Genomic DNA, 16,199 nt, shown 5'->3' with positions numbered 1-16,199 from the left:
TGAAGATGAACTGAGATGACAATGAACAATGAAAACGGGTCAGAGAAATTTGTGAGGAACGAATTGAAAAGAGTTTGGCAGAAGATAATGAAACCGTAATAGCGACAGTGAAGATGATAGTGAAACCCTAATTCTCATGTTCTCTTGCTCATGAAAATGGTTGGATGTTTGGAATGAATTGAGTCGTCGAAATGCAATCGAGTTGAGCGTTCTATGTTGATCTGTGAATGGTATTTTGGTCCCAAAAAAAAATAAAAACGCGCCTGTCGTTAGTGAGGGACCTGAGACATCATTCATATTTTTGGTGTCTTTTATGCTGTAAATTACTCTTATAGGGATCTTAAAAAAAATTACCCTAAAATATAATACAACTCATTTTAATATTGATTCTTAACCTTTATTTTTTACTATCACAAACCTTCTTACTTCTTAATTCCTATCTCAAGTACCCTTGCGTGTTTTTCTTCTCTCTTTTTTTTTTTCTTTTTGTTTTGCACTGATCTTTATCTCCTCCCCATTTACAGGGAGTCAAGCCTTGCCATTATCCACCAAGTGTACACAGCCCAAATCTTCCTTAGATTTTGATGATATTTATACTTATCTTATTAACTTGTGGTAATTATACTTTAGCCTCAATTCTTTAAAATAATTATATTCTCTCTCGTTTAATAAAAACACAAACTAATCTCTAATTAAAAGATACTTTATTGCATATCGACAAAAAATTAATTATTTTATGTTACTATTACTCCCACCAGTATTAATATTATTAGTATTATTATTATCATGATTCTTTATTGTATTAATTAAATATTTAGGATGCCACATTTAAAATAGTTGAATGATGTTAATTTTCTATTTAATTATTTTTTTACTTAAATCTTGCCTCCGTCTGGGCCATTTAATTTGTTAAATTTAGAATTATTTAGTAAGTTGTGATTTTAGCCCTAAACCCCTAGGGTTGGGTTGTGACAATTTTAGCCAACTTATAGATTTTAATTTATAAAAAAATATTTTTGATTGTTTTGTTAACTTATTTCAAATAATATTTGATTATGGCATTTTTTTGAACCAAAAAAAATTGATTATGAGAAGTAGCAACCCTCTGCTTTTGATTATCAATTTCTACCATGGATATGTTAATTTATGATTACACCCTTAGTTTTTGTTTTATTGAAAATATAAAAAAATGCCAAAGTGTATATCATGGGCTAGATTTTTATTTTATGAAAAACGTGGATTAGTAAATAATAACAAAAAATAAAAGTTAAATTCAATTTATAATTGACAAAGGTTAATTAAATTTATTGTTAACAGGGTAAAAAGGACATTTAAACATCAACAAAGCTATTTTACAACTTATTTACCAAGTACTATTCATCAATTTAAATTTATAATCCAACAGATGCATCAAATAAATTAATAAATCTGACTAAAGTCACAATCTATAATTTATAATTTGTTTTAACAGCTGCACCAAGCAGTATTAAGGTTCAATTTAGTTTGATTTAAAAAAAAAAAAACTTTAGTGATTTTTTGTCTTCATATTTGGCCATTTTTTCATTTACTTTTCTTGTTTTTTGGTTTTTGTTTTTTTTTTTTTGATTTGGATACATCGGAAAAAAAAAAAAGAAGAAGAAAAAACAAGAGGACTAAGCCTCATCACTCCCATCCAGCTACAACATATCCGCAATTAAAAGGCACTTAATCTAAGGCCATGTTTGTTTGGGCGGACTGGATTAGTATTCCCATGACTAATAGTCCTATGACTACCAATCCGTTGGATTATGTATCCTATTTTAACTAATAGTCAAGTTTAAAATAATTAGTCCGTACTTCAATTGTTTAACCAAATATCGGATTAATAATTTTATTGGACTATTAGTCCAATCCCAAACTCATGTCCACCTAAACAAACATGGCCTAAATGTATTTAAAAAATAAAAAATTATATAACAAAATATATAAATAAAAAAAATTAAATAATTTATATTAGCTGTGTTTGGAACCGTGGCTACAAGCTATTTTAGCATCAAATATAAAAAAAATTATTTTAGCCACACTAACCCATTGGTTTTAAAAAAAAAAATAAAAAATAAAGAAAAGACAGTAGTTATCATGCACAGACACAGTGTAGGCTTAGGCTACTGCTGCCATCCCACAGGCAGTTAAATTATCATATTGCCCCCGCAAATTAATTTTGGAAAAAATAAGATTAGGGGCAAATTTATCATTTCAACCTTAAATATCATTTGAAACATATATTTCAATACAACAATCAATTTAAAAATTTAATCCAACTTTACAAACATAAAAATTAAAATAACCTACTAAATAGTTAAAAAATCAAAAAGTCTCTAAAATATCCACTTTTCAAACATACATTACTTGTAAGATTATTAATCCATCTATCTAAAAAGAAAAGAAAAGAAAAGAAAATTATAATATAAAATTTTTTGACTATAAATTTTTAAAAAAAAAACTAAAAGCACACAAAGGCCTATTTTGGGAACAGACTATTTTAGTAATTTTTTAAAATTTTTAGCTAAAATATGAGGTAAAAAAAAATAGTATGTTTGGGGTAATTTTTTGACTTTTTTAAGAAAAGATGTACAAATAGTAGAGAAAAAAAAATCTTTAATTTTTTTGTATAAGTTATAAGTTTTTTAACTTTTTAAATAATTTTTTGATTTTTTTACTAAAATGTTAATTTGCCAAACGAGGCCAAAGGCACAGCTTGCCACAACTTTTTAAGCAGGCTCTTAAAAAAAGAAAAAAACACAAAAGAAAGACTTTTGCCCCTTTTGGGAAGTGGGTTATAGGCCCTGTTTGGTAGGACTTATTTCTATCTTATTTCAGCTTAATAATACAGCTTATAACTTTTTGTAAGCCAAAAATTAACTTGTTCTTTGAGTGTGGGAGGAGAAGCTTAATTTGTAAGTCAAAAATCAATTTATATTAACAGTTATAAGTTATAAGCTATTAGGCTATAAGTTATAATCATTTTCCTACAGCTCAACCAAATAGGGCCGTAATCTACTTTTCGGATTATAACCCACTTTATCTCTCACAAAAAAGCTACTTATAAGCAACTTTTAACAAAAAAACTGATTATAACCATCTTTTCAAAATAGCCCTTTATTTGGGAAGAAGATTGGACTAAAATAGCTCATTAAAAGATAAAATAGGTTTAAATAATTAATACAACAAAATATCACATATAATCAAAATCAACTATCTTCTCAAATACATTTTTTAGCTAAAAATAATTAATAAAACAAATAGCGAACTGAGGACGTTTGGAATGTAATAGATTAATATATTTTTTGACTTTTTATGGAAAAAAAAGATGAAATATGAGTTAAATTGGGAATAATGTGATATAGAGATAATGGGGTGTTTTGGAAAGTTAGTAAAAAAATGATTTTTTGATTTTTTAAACATTTTTAGTGGTTTTTTTGGTAAAAAAAAACTAGTATTTTTGTTTTTTTTTTTGAAGAATTTGGTAAAAAGGCAAAAAGCTAACTTTTTATAAAGTTTCCAAATTGTCCCAATATGACACAAATAAAATAATTATGATTCAAATAAGATAATGTATTATTTTAATACATGTCAAACAAAGCAAAAAATAGCAAATTTCCCAAACAAAGGTGTCATTTGAGAAGCGGATTGACTTTTTGATTATTTTAATTTGGAGCTAAAAAGTTTTGTTTAAGAAAGATTTTTTAAATTTTTGTAAAAAAAAAAATATAAATTAAATATAATATTTTATTTTATTAAATTAAAAAATTTATTTTACCTATTCATGACTTTAAGTTAAAAAATTTATTTTACCTATTCGTGACTAAAATAAACCAACTTCCTATTTCCTAAACGAAGCCGGAGCCAAAATTGGCAAACGCGCCCAAATTCGCATCACAAAAGCGTTCCCGCGCGGACCACGCCGCGCCGCGGCCAACAAAATTAGGTCGTAAACCAAACAGTCCCCTTACAGTCGCAACGTTCACTAGCCCGGAACTGAAGCTCAATATTCAAATCCACTTTACGAAACCCCCCAAAATTCCGCTTCCCGCCCAAATCCCACTCTTTTCCAAATCCCGCCCCCACTTTCAAAACCCTTCCTTTTTTGCATTTATTTATTTATTTATATTATTGAAATTGTACTTTAAACCCTCCGTCTCTCTCTCGCTACATATATATACACACTCCCTGTTTCTCTCTACATATACACAGCACCCACTTTCTCTCTCTATATCGCCTTCTCTCCGCCGCTCGTCCTCTCTCTCTCTCTCCTCGCCACAATGCCGTCGTCGAAGAAGTCGAAGAGGAGAGAAGATCCTAACAATGAAGCTCGCTCTGGCTCTCCACAATCGCCTCCGACGAAGAAGCCTAACAGACATCTCAAAGAAGAAGAGGAAGAACAGGACGATGCTCGCTTCATCGGTGAACCGGTTCCCGAAGACGAAGCTAGGCAGCGTTGGCCTCATCGTTACATGGAGAAGGTAAAACTACTTACTAGCTGTTCGCTATGCGTTTGCAATTGTAGATCTAAAACTTGAGAAATATAGGTTAACTTTGAAAACTGTTTAGAATTAGCTACTGTAGTTTAAAAACAAAATAAATGTGTCAAAGTTTTAAGTTTTGAATCGCGTCCTGATTTAGTAGATATGTTGTTTCTGAGTGTGATGTAATCAATCTGTTGAATACAGAGCAAGGGGAAGGAAGTTGGTGCATCAAAAGGCTCAAAGTCGTAAGTCTTCTTTTTTTATTTTTTAATATTAGTGTGATTTTTAATTTTAGTTTTTTTTTTTTACTATTTTAGATTGTTTTGTTTGTTCATTTATTATTTCACTAAATTCAATTCGTGCAGTAATGATGACTCAGATGAGATTATTCAAGCTAGATGCCATTACCTAAAGGGAGAGGTTGATGGTCGTGTAATTTTCAACCTTGATGATGATGCCCATGTAAAAGTAAGTATTTAAAAAATAAAAAATAAAAAAAATCAACAAAGCTATGTACATAATTTAGTGACATAAAGTGACACTTCACTAACTAAAGCCACATTTAATTGTGGGGTTATTTTTGATGAGATTATTAATATTATTGTAAGGTATAAGTTATATCAAGAGATTAGATGAATAATTGGATAAATGATATTATTATGAATAAGATTATGAGGATAAGTTATATGTTTGGATAAATTAATAGATGAGACAACTGATTGAATAGAAGTAATGATGTATTATATTTTTGTATGATGAAATAAAAAGATATGATTATTTTTGATCGTTGGATGAAGGAAAAAAAATGACCCCGAGATGCTTAATTCTTCAACTTCACAATATTTATGGTAATATTTAATCTTTTATTTTTCTATATAATCTTCTATATCATTACTAAAATTATTAGGAGTTTTAATATTTAGTAATAAATACTTGATTGGACTATAGTGTGGGATCTACATCCCTCCACTTTCAATCCCGCTCTTAATACCCAAAACAAATGTGTCCCAAGGGTCTATGAACCTAATTATTTACATAATCTTTATAATTGGAAGTAGCTTTTAGGAATTTTAGTACTAATAAAAATGAGAGATGATATGATATTCATGAATAATGATTGATAAGTGGTGACAGTTAAAAGATGTAAGATGAGATATGAAAATGAGAAAATAAGTATTAAATGAACTATTGTAGTCTTTTATTCTTGCTATGTTTAAGAAATTAAATTATATATATGCATAAAAATTAATAAATATAATTGGGATGGGGTGGGGGACATCAAACTCATCCCACCTGGATTTCTTATTAGGGTGGGGAAAATTTGCACGGTGGGGCAGGGAGAAATTGCCACCCTTGCTTATTTAAAGTCTGAATGGCTAATTGGGTTCATGCCTCTCTCTACCAATAAGCAATTCTTTATCAGCTTGAGATTGGATCAGTTTAGAATCCTCTTGATAGTGTTCAAGATTCTTAGCTTAGAACTAATCTTGTTAGCTAGTATGTGACTTGCTGCATGAAATTCCCCTCACATATATGAGGGTGTTACCAATGCTCATCTTGGCAGAAAAAGGTTAACATCTGCAAAATTATAGTATTGTTTTTGAAATAGAATTTATATTTTTGGTGTTTTTGACGGTTTGGAACCAAAATTTTGGCTATTTGGTTTTGGTCTATGTACTAATGATGAAATCAATAGTTTAACCTCCAAGAATGTGATTTATGTGTTTAAATGAATTGTTTTTAGGGTGAAGAGGGACAAGATGATTACATCTGCAAGATTGTGGAAATTTTTGAGGGAGCAGATGGTCTACCTTATTTTTCGGCTCAGTGGTATTACAGAGCTAAGGACACAGTAAGGAATTCAGAAATGTCCTACTAATACTGTTGTTCCATTTTTTGATGTAATAGAATTCTAATGTCAGACTACTTGTTTCTATGCAGGTTATTAAGAGCAGCTCTAACCTTATTGATAATAAGCGTGTATTCTTTTCTGAAGTCAAGGATGATAACCCTCTAAATTGTCTTGTTGAGAGGCTCAAAATTGTCCGATTGCCCTTAAATGTATGACTCACTTTGGGTCCTTGAGAAGTCCATGCATTTCTATGCCTGCATAATAATGGTTAATCTTTTGGGATTTTTTAGCAGGTGGATTTGTCTGTCAAGGATGCAGCAATTTTGAATTGTGACTATTACTGTGATATGATGTATCTACTGCCATATTCCTCATTTTTGAGCCTGCCACTTGGTATGCTCTTTTCTTTAACAAATGAAATGGCGTGCTTGTTATTTTGATCCACTTCAATGGGATTTTTTTAAATGGAGGAAAATAACATACTTCTGCTGCTCAGTTTTAAGAATCTGGTTGTCTTGCAGATAATATGGGAGCTGGTAGTGAATCAGATTCCACAATCTCAAGTGAGACTGATCTTGCTGGACCAGTTGGTGGTATCAAGTTTGATACTGAAGAGGTTTCACTAGCTGAGGAGCACAAGAAGGTAGAGATGACCCTTCTGGATCTCTACTCCGGCTGTGGTGCAATGTCAACAGGTCTTTGCCTTGGCTCCAACATGTCTGGTGTTAACCTTGTTTCTGTAAGTTCTTAAATGTTATTTATATGTTCCCTTCGCCCACTACCAGATTAAACAATTTTTTTATTCTATTTTTGTGCTTAAATTTTGGGTTATTTAATCTATTGTGTTTGTTTGTTTCTTTAATTTTTGGACCTTTATCTCTTTATGTAGAAATGGGCTGTTGACCTAAATGGATACGCCTGTGAAAGCCTGAAATACAATCATCCTGAGTCTGAGGTACATACTTTTGCAATATCATCAATTTGTCATTTAAATGTGGATAAGTTTTGATTGATTAACATTACAGGTGAGAAATGAATCTGCAGAAGATTTTCTGTCTTTGCTAAAGGAGTGGCAGAAACTTTGTATCTCCTTCTCTTTGTTAGGAAGTAAGGATTCACAAGAACACTATCTAGTAGATATTTTAAAGACAGAAGATGATGAAGATCAAGATGATGAAAGTGACGGTGATGATGGAGAAGATGATTCTGAAGTATTTGAAGTTGACAAGATTTTATCCATTTGTTATGGTGACCCAAAAGAGAATGAAAAGCGAGGATTGTATTTGAAGGTACTGAACTTTTAATCCAAAAAGAAACATAAACTTAATTTGTGCATTTCTATTCTACTTGGGAATCATAAGAAAGAATGCTGGAAAAGCTTTTTATAGCAAATACACACAACAAAGCTTTGAGGAGCCAGGTAGATCTAATTAGTGTTACATATCCATTTATATACATGTATATCTATAGTGCCTGATAATCTGATTGTTGTGTTTGTTTTTGCATGTAGAGATCTGTCAGTTGAAATGAATAACAATACCGAATTGATTTTTTTCATTAATAAAGTTTGTCTATATCCATTCATTTCAGTACTCCCATCACAGCATATGCTCTGCAAAAAACTTGATTTGGTCAATTTGATGAGCAGTAAGCTGTTCAAAATATTAGATTACTAATACATGTAGGATTAGTTTAGCAGTACCTGTTCAAATGATTAGTTTATGAATACTTGAAAATTTTCAATCCAATAATTATGTCATTTGTAATTTGTTTTTTCATGTGCACGTAGTTTACTTGTTACATGCCTGTTCTTCCTTGTTGTCTATGCATACTTATTTCCTTTTCTTTTTCAATTCTAGATTCGGTGGAAGGGTTATGGCCCAGATGAAGACACCTGGGAGCCTATTGATGGTTTGAGGTATGCCAACAAGAACACATTTTTTTCTATGTTCCTAATTTATTTATTTATTTATTTTTAATCAGTTATCTTATAATGAATGTTTTTTTTACTAGTGATTGTCTAGATCGGATAAAGGAATTTGTCACAAATGGGTATAAATCAAAGGTTCTTCCTTTGCCGGTAAGTCTTTATTGTATCAATTAGTTTTGCTATCCATTAATGTTTGCCTCTTGATTCTAACATCTACCTTTTTTTTTTTGTTTTTGTTGTTGAATGTCACATAGGGTGATGTTGATGTTATTTGTGGTGGTCCTCCATGTCAAGGCATAAGTGGATTCAATCGCTTTAGAAATAAAGAGAATCCATTAGAAGATCCAAAAAACAAACAACTTGTTGTTTTTATGGATATTGTAGATTATTTAAAGCCAAGGTTTGTATTAATGGAAAATGTTGTTGACCTTGTAAAGTTTGCTAGTGGGTTTCTTGGAAGATATGCTTTAGGTCGCCTTGTTGGAATGAACTATCAAACACGGATGGGCATGATGGCAGCTGGTGCCTATGGCCTACCTCAATTTCGCATGCGTGTGTTCTTGTGGGGTGCTCGTCCTTTAGAGGTGATTTTAAAAGGACACTAATTTATTTTTGCTTTTTGGTTGTGCTTTTATACCAATTGAGAATATTTGTTTCCATATGCAGAAGTTGCCTCAATACCCCTTACCCACTCACAATGTTGTTTTGAGGGGTGTTATTCCTACTGAATTTGAGGTAGGTTGTATTACATTAAGTTTTTCTCACTATTTCTTAACATTTGTTTCTGATTTTACAATGAATCTTCTCTTTCCAAATGCAGTTGAACACTGTTGCTTATGACGAAGGTCGAAAGGTTGAACTAGAGAGGGAGCTTTTTCTTGAAGATGCAATTTCTGATCTCCCTCCTGTAAATAAACTAACTAGTTACTATTGGTTATTTTGTTTGCTTATTGATTTGACATATGTTCCATGGTTAATTTTTATTTTTAATTGTTACAAGGTTAAAAATGATGAAGGAAGAGATGAAATGCCATATGGAAGTGAGCCAAAGACTGAATTTCAACGATTCATTAGATTAAGGAAGGATGGTGAGCTTTATCATAATCTTTGGACCATTATATTTATAAAAGTTATGTTAATGGTAAAACTATCGTTCTTTATGAGATCAATATCAAGATAAATCATGATGTAATGAAGGGTGGTTCTCATTAGTAATCATTATTTGGTGCATGTGTATCATAAAGCAAATGTTTTTATAGAATTTGTCTTGGTTTAGTTCATTGAAACACCCTCTTCACTTTGGATACTATCTTAGTTACTTTGTTTCAAAAATCATTTATGATGGTGGATCATGGAGGGGAAAAATAAAGAAGGGATAAGTGGAATTGGGAATGTTAAGTTGCCAATTGTCCCAAAAGCTTAAATTGTTAGGAAATGGGTCTAACAATATCAGGTTATTCAATACCTTTCCTCACATGCAACCTTGTCTTGCACATGAAGATGCAAACATTTTTACATTGGGAAAGAAGACAATGCATATGAGAGAATGATTGTAAATAGGGACTAAATGCAAATAGAGAGATTTGAATGCTAGATCTTTCTCAACCTAGTCTCTGATATCAAGTTAAGTTATCAACTGTCCCAAAAGCTTAAACTCTTAAGAAATGGACCCAATAATGTATATCAAGCTAGTCAACAAGGAAGGGGTGTGTATTTGAGATAGAGCTGTAGTGTTTTAAAATTATTTTATAATAACAACCAAGTATGGCATCTAGAACATATATGTCATTTATGGGCAACTCCAAACAAGAGATAAATGAATGAAAAAATAATGCCAATTTAGCATAAACTAGTAAAGTTGCAAAATTATATATTTAAGCTAATCCTAAATGTCAGCACTTTTTCTATAACTACATGAAGTGTTTAGTTAGCTCCCTGTTATGTTACTGTGCTGGTTCAACAGCTTTTTATATGTGGTTTAATATGCCTCTTTCAATGCCCTTTCTATGCAAAGGGACTTTTGGTACTTTAGTTGTTTATTTAAAATTGGCTAATGCAAATTTCATGTTCTTGAAATGTATTTTTTGTGATTGGTTTCTACTTGTTTTATTTTTCTTTCCATCTTATGTAGAGTTGTTGAGTTGTTCAGCATTGGGGTCAAAAGCATCAAAACAAGTTCTCTATGATCATCGTCCTCTACAATTGAATGAGGATGATTACCAGCGTGTCTGTCAAATTCCTATGAGAAAGGTTTGCCTGATTTTATACCTCAGGCTACTTTGTATGTATAGTATTAGTACTAATGAAAAGTTTCAAACCTCTAAATAATTCGGTACTTCATTGCTTTTTTGGTCCCAGGGTGCAAACTTTAGACATTTGAAAGGTGTTAGGGTTCGTGGTGATAACAAAGTTGAATGGGATCCAGATGTTGAAAGGGTGTACCTGCCTTCAGGAAAGCCTTTGGTGAGAATGTTATGTTTGTTGTTGCCATTGTCTTCTACTCTTTTTTGCTAGTTGCTGCCTTGATCTAATTGTGTTGCTTGCATAAATAGGTTCCTGATTACGCAATGAGTTTTGTGGGAGGGTCCTCATCTAAGTAAGCACTGCTTGCCTTTTTTGTTATGTAACCTCTTTTGTGAAGGAAAGTGATATGCTTACATAATTTATGGCAAGAATGATGTGGCAGTGGTTTTGTTGAAAATACAAGCCATTTTGATGGGCATTTTGTTTTAAAATAAAAACAAAACCTTGTCACATCATTTTGTATTTAATTTTTTGTATAGAATTTCTATTTGTATATCAATAAACTCCTCTGTTTCCTATTGTGATTGCTAATTGTGTGAAATTATCCAGACCATTTGGCCGGTTATGGTGGGATGAGACGGTGCCAACAGTAGTTACCAGAGCAGAACCCCACAATCAGGTGATTTTCGTCCTTAATATATTTGAAGAGCATATAAACATGTAGGTAGGCATATACTTCTGATGCAGGTCTAACACCATATCTTTGATGCCTTGCCAGACCATATTGCATCCTCTACAAGAGCGAGTCTTGACAATTCGTGAAAATGCAAGACTACAAGGTTTTCCAGACTACTACAAGCTTTTTGGCCCGATCAAAGAGAGGTAACTCTATGATGACAATGTTCTATTGATTCATGGTTAATAAATCTAGTTGCATCATGACAAACAGTCATATATTATTTACATATTAATTCCAAGTGTCATTCATCTGCATCTCTACTCGTCTCAAAGCCTCACCGAGTTTTCTCCTGTTGCATTACTTGTGTTTGATGCACTTTTGCCTGAAATTCATAAATTGTGTACAAATTATACCATACAAAAGCTAAAACCTCCTATGGCTTGTTTGGTAATGTTTTTCTTTTTTGTTTATATTTTCCAAAAAATTTCAAAACAATTTTTTATTTCCTACCATCCTACTCCTGCCAGCAGCCACTTTTTTTTTTTTTAAAAGTTGAACATATAATAGTTAGTCATTTCAAGATCTGAGTCATGTTTATAGATGTTTGAGGTAAATGTTTCAGATAGTATAAGCTTAATGTTGGATTAAATTTCATGAATAACACCTTGAATTATCATAGTTAGTGCTGTTTTGACATGTTTTTTAAAATTTATTTTAGATACATCCAAGTTGGGAATGCAGTTGCCGTTCCAGTTGCTCGAGCCTTGGGTTACGGACTAGGCTTGGCATTTCAAGGCACGTGCAGTGAAGAACCTCTGTTCACTTTGCCAAATAAATTCCCTAACATTCTTGAGGACCTTTCTCCAGCTGCAATGGAAGATCATGCTTAGTTGTTGTGTACTAAAATAAATTTTAATTTGTTTCATTGCAACCATTCCTCCCAAAATGAGGGAAAAAAAATACATTTTATTTAGCTGTATCACATGTAACTTATTTTTATGAATTCGGTAATTTGATTCTTCCCCACTGAACAATATAATGGGTGAGTCTACTGATCTATGATTTTCTTTTGAACTTGTGCTATATTTTTATCAGTTTGGTTGTCTTTTTGTTTTTGTTTCAGATCAAAAATAAGAAAGAAAATTTGTTCTATTGACAGCTGTTTTGTGGGAATTTAAATTGTAAACTAGCCATTGCTTAAGAAATAACAAACTTATAATTGATATTTTAAAATTGGTTGTTGTACGAGAATAAAAATTATATGAAAACGATTGAGTGTTTTTGAATTTTCATTGTTTTGTTTCCAGAAACATGAAAAATATAAATGGAAAACAAAAATGAGAAAAAGCAAAAATAGAACCAAATAGGTTTGATTGGTAATGTAGTTACGTTCAATGGCATGCTAATTGTCTCCTACCATCCTTTTTGCCAAAAAAAAGAAGAGCGATGATGAGAGCTCACAAACAGGCTAAGAATGGCAGCTCCTATGTACATGTAAACATGTTTATGAATAATCCTTAGTTGTATTATTCCTCTACTCTTTTTTACAGTGGCATCAGAGGGGGAACAAAAAAAAAAAACACAATGAAAACAATGAAATAAACGAGAGATGTCTAAAGATGGAGTGAAGTATCAACTTCAGAATTTTCTGTACTTGGTGAGATGCTCATGATTGTTGCATCAATGGACCACAAAGTTGCCAATGATCTGTTTTCGATGGCTTTGATGTCGGAAACTTTGCTCGGTGAGTTGAGTCTGAGAGAGAGTGGATGATCTTGTGGAGGTGGTGACAGTGGAAATATCATCTTGGGTTGGACGGACACCTTGCCAATGGTTGGAGTGATTTGCTTGGACTCTGAAAACAGCTTTAGAAGCTCTTGTTGCTCTCTCTTCTCTCTCACTCTTTGCAGTTGCTTGAACCTTTCTTGGAGGAGAGCAATGGAGGAACCAACCATGGTGGGATCATTACCATGCCTTCCCATTTGAGAGAGAGAGATTCAATTGCAGGTGAGATGTGGAGGAAGAAGAGTTTTGAGATGAGTACGATGAATGCAAATTGGTTTTTGGTACTCACGGAAGGGCTACATGTGCATAATATAGGAGAAGAATTCAAGCTTATGCCATTAATTTATGGTTTTTTGAGATGTTATTCTCTGGTCCAACACCCTCACATTATTTTTTATCCCAACCATTCTTAGTCAGCAATCTAAGATGGTAGAATTAGATGTCTCACATTTTCACTTTCCCAAAATAAGTAATTGGCTAAGTAAATGACATAAGATATTATCATTGTTGTAGGAAAAAAATAACGTGGCGATCTTGAACAATTGAATAATATTCCTTACTATAGAGCCTTCTAATTGATTATGGATGATGTAATAGAGAGCGGAGAATCGGCAACTGTTGAATAAAGTCCAAGAAGAAAGGGTTGGAAATGCCATCTAAAGTTTGGCTTGAGTTGGTGTATGTTAAATCAAAGGACTTTTTGAGGGAGCAAAAGGGCGAGAAAGAAAATCCAAATGCTTGTGGAGAGTAGCATTTGGACGTGCTTGTTGAAGGGAATAAGAGGTTAGGTAGGTAATGCTGTGAAACTCCTCTAGGCTTTGTAGAAAGAATATTACCACTTTTGGTGGCTTTTGGAAGGGATATTATTTCTTTACTCTGTCTTCAACTTATAACATTTTTCATGTTCTTCTGACAGGTGAGATGAGGTTATGCAGAAAAGACAAAAGTTTGGAAGGAATATCTCTGAGATTTGTTTGATTGGACCTCTTTTGGAGGAAGATGGAAACCGACCAAGATGACCAAATTTTTTTTTTTTTTTTTTTTTTTGGGGGGGGGGGGGGGGGTCTAAAGCGGGTAAAAACACATAAAACTCTTCAATGGAACAAAAATAAAAATAAATTGTAACTCTAGTTCTTTTAGAGATAGTAGGATCTTTGGTGTAACAAGAGAAGTTGATCCGTATTATCTTTGACTTGGTTATGCTTTTTTTAAAAATATTAAGTCCATGAGATTCTTTTTCTTTCTTGTATCGAATAGAATATGTTTTGTCAAATCTTTTTTATGTAAAATTTGTCCGAAAATCGTATGATTTTATAAAACCATGCAATATAGCTCTAATCTATAGTCAATCCTATTTCCAATAGGGGCAATAGACAATTGAATCCATTTTTTAAAATTTTTATTTTCTGTGGGGGCATAATTTTTGAATGACAACACGTGGCCGAGGTGACACCGAAGCGTTAGTCGAGGTGTCGCGCGTCCTGGTCATGATGCTGAGATGATTTCGGCTAGGCCGAGGTTATCTACGAGAATACTGGAATTCGGGATAAGCGGATAAGGGACAAGAAATTTGAGTAAAGATAAGACTCTTAGGGAGTTTATCCTAATCCTACACTATCCTAATCCTAGGAGTCCAAAATTAGCAGTAATCCTAAGTCCATTGGAGTTAGGCTTCTATTGGGATTATGATTATGTTGGCTATAACTAAGTCCATTGGAACTAGGCTTCTATTGGGACTAGGATTATGTTGGCTATAAAAAGAGGCACCCTCATGGGTCTAAGGTATGTCTTTTATGCTTTGTCCAATGAGTTTAGCACTATTGATTATCTTTGAGACCCCGGGTGGACGAACTACTACCGGAATCTTATTCTGTTAGTGCTCTCTAACTGAATATTGAGTTGACAGTGTGGTCGAAAAATCACTCACACATTTTTATATACGTAATAGTATGAAAAGAAATCCCAACTCTAAGTTGATCAAGAGTAACTCGACCGATTAACTTTCAAGTTGTGGGTTTTGTAATGCCTAACCAGTATGGAGTGAATCTATTAACATAAGTCAAAACACTTTAATTTCACAATATCCTTCATGATTTGCTTTGAAAATATACCAATGGATTCCTAATTTACATTTCTAGGTTTACGGTGCCCTTCACGAGATCATGATTGGTTTTGATAATACGAGATCATTAGTTGGCTCTGATACCATTTATCATGTCGAACGACTAAAATGAAGTGGGTTCACCAATATGAGAAAAATTATTGGATAAATTACAAACACTCCTACTATGGTTTACTTAAATTATAAATTATCTCTATGATTCTAAAAATTATATTATACCTCTTAAGATTTTTAATTTCATAACAAATAGATCCTTTTATTAATAAATTATCAAGTTAATTAACAATTTTTAATAATGTTAAAATTTTATTTCAATTAATAATTCAGATAATTTTATTATTGTATAAGTAAATAATTAGAAATTTTACTTTTTCAATTAATTCTATTAAATAAAAATTCTAACAGGAAAGTATTTGTAATTTTTTAAATCACATGGAACAATTTATATTTTAAATAAATATCAAAGGTGTATTTATAATTTATCAAAAAATACTTAGCCTAAATTGCTAGTAGTCTATTTGGTTCTTAATATAGTAGGCTAACATTTTATTTTCCGTCGATGTTAGATATGGTAGGTTCAAATTTGAGTGCTTTGTACTTTATACATTTAGAGTGTGTTTGTTTTGAGAGATTATTTCATGGGATTAGACTATTAGTCCATCTAGACTAATAGTCCATTATTTGGTTCAATTTTTTGACTCCGAATTAATAATCCCTCCAGACTATTAGTCCCTCATATGAGGGATTATTGTATCATAGGAGAAGGGGTGAGATTATTTCCATGAGATTGGTATCGGGAGCTTCTATTTGCACATCTCCATTCCTCTCTTTACATACACTTAATAAAAATTATTTTTATTATAATTTTATTTTTAAGTGAAATTACTATTATAGATATTAAATAAGCACATTCGGAAGTTGAATGCCGAAAAAATGAAAAAAATTCAGAACTTTACTTCCGAACAAGTTGCTTATTTTCGGAATGCTACTTCCGAACCAATTGTTTATTTTCAGAATTCTACTTTTGAATCAATTATTTATTAAAAAAGATGTGTAAAGAGGGAAATGTGTGTGTGCAAATA

General features: G+C 32.1%; 1 protein-coding gene across 2 annotated transcripts; it reads left to right on the top strand.

Moving 5' to 3' along the window:
- The first annotated feature begins 3,871 nt into the window (after nt 1-3,871).
- On the top strand, nt 3,872-12,284 carry CMT3 (chromomethylase 3). Of its 2 annotated transcripts, none has more exons than XM_028196021.2 (21): nt 3,872-4,502; nt 4,710-4,750; nt 4,871-4,973; nt 6,250-6,357; nt 6,447-6,566; nt 6,648-6,750; nt 6,879-7,096; nt 7,247-7,312; nt 7,383-7,646; nt 8,217-8,275; nt 8,371-8,437; nt 8,542-8,871; nt 8,954-9,022; nt 9,108-9,194; nt 9,288-9,375; nt 10,419-10,537; nt 10,646-10,750; nt 10,840-10,883; nt 11,141-11,210; nt 11,310-11,413; nt 11,929-12,284. In XM_028196021.2, the coding sequence occupies exons 1-21, from the start codon at nt 4,302-4,304 to the stop codon at nt 12,098-12,100; spliced, it is 2,538 nt and encodes an 845-aa protein (XP_028051822.2). In that variant the 5' UTR covers nt 3,872-4,301; the 3' UTR covers nt 12,101-12,284. The 2 variants fall into 2 exon arrangements, with proteins under 2 accessions (XP_028051822.2, XP_028051823.2); XM_028196022.2 differs by having other exon boundaries at nt 3,895-4,502; nt 6,651-6,750.
- Nucleotides 12,285-16,199: the final 3,915 nt, after the last annotated feature.

The sequence above is a fragment of the Camellia sinensis genome, chromosome 8, assembly GCF_055761805.1.
Source record: "Camellia sinensis isolate YWXY chromosome 8, ASM5576180v1, whole genome shotgun sequence".
NCBI lineage: Eukaryota > Viridiplantae > Streptophyta > Magnoliopsida > Ericales > Theaceae > Camellia > Camellia sinensis.
The sequence above is the reverse complement of the archived record's forward strand: the minus strand, read 5'-3'. Positions and strand labels throughout refer to the sequence as shown.

Bases quoted from the DNA above. Each gene is read 5' to 3' on its own strand.
- CMT3 (XM_028196021.2), top strand. From the start codon at position 4,302: ATGCCGTCGTCGAAGAAGTCGAAGAGGAGAGAAGATCCTAACAATGAA. The intron at 7,647-8,216 runs GTACTGAACTTT...TTTCAATTCTAG, and splicing joins AGCGAGGATTGTATTTGAAG to ATTCGGTGGAAGGGTTATGG. The intron at 8,438-8,541 runs GTAAGTCTTTAT...AATGTCACATAG, and splicing joins CAAAGGTTCTTCCTTTGCCG to GGTGATGTTGATGTTATTTG.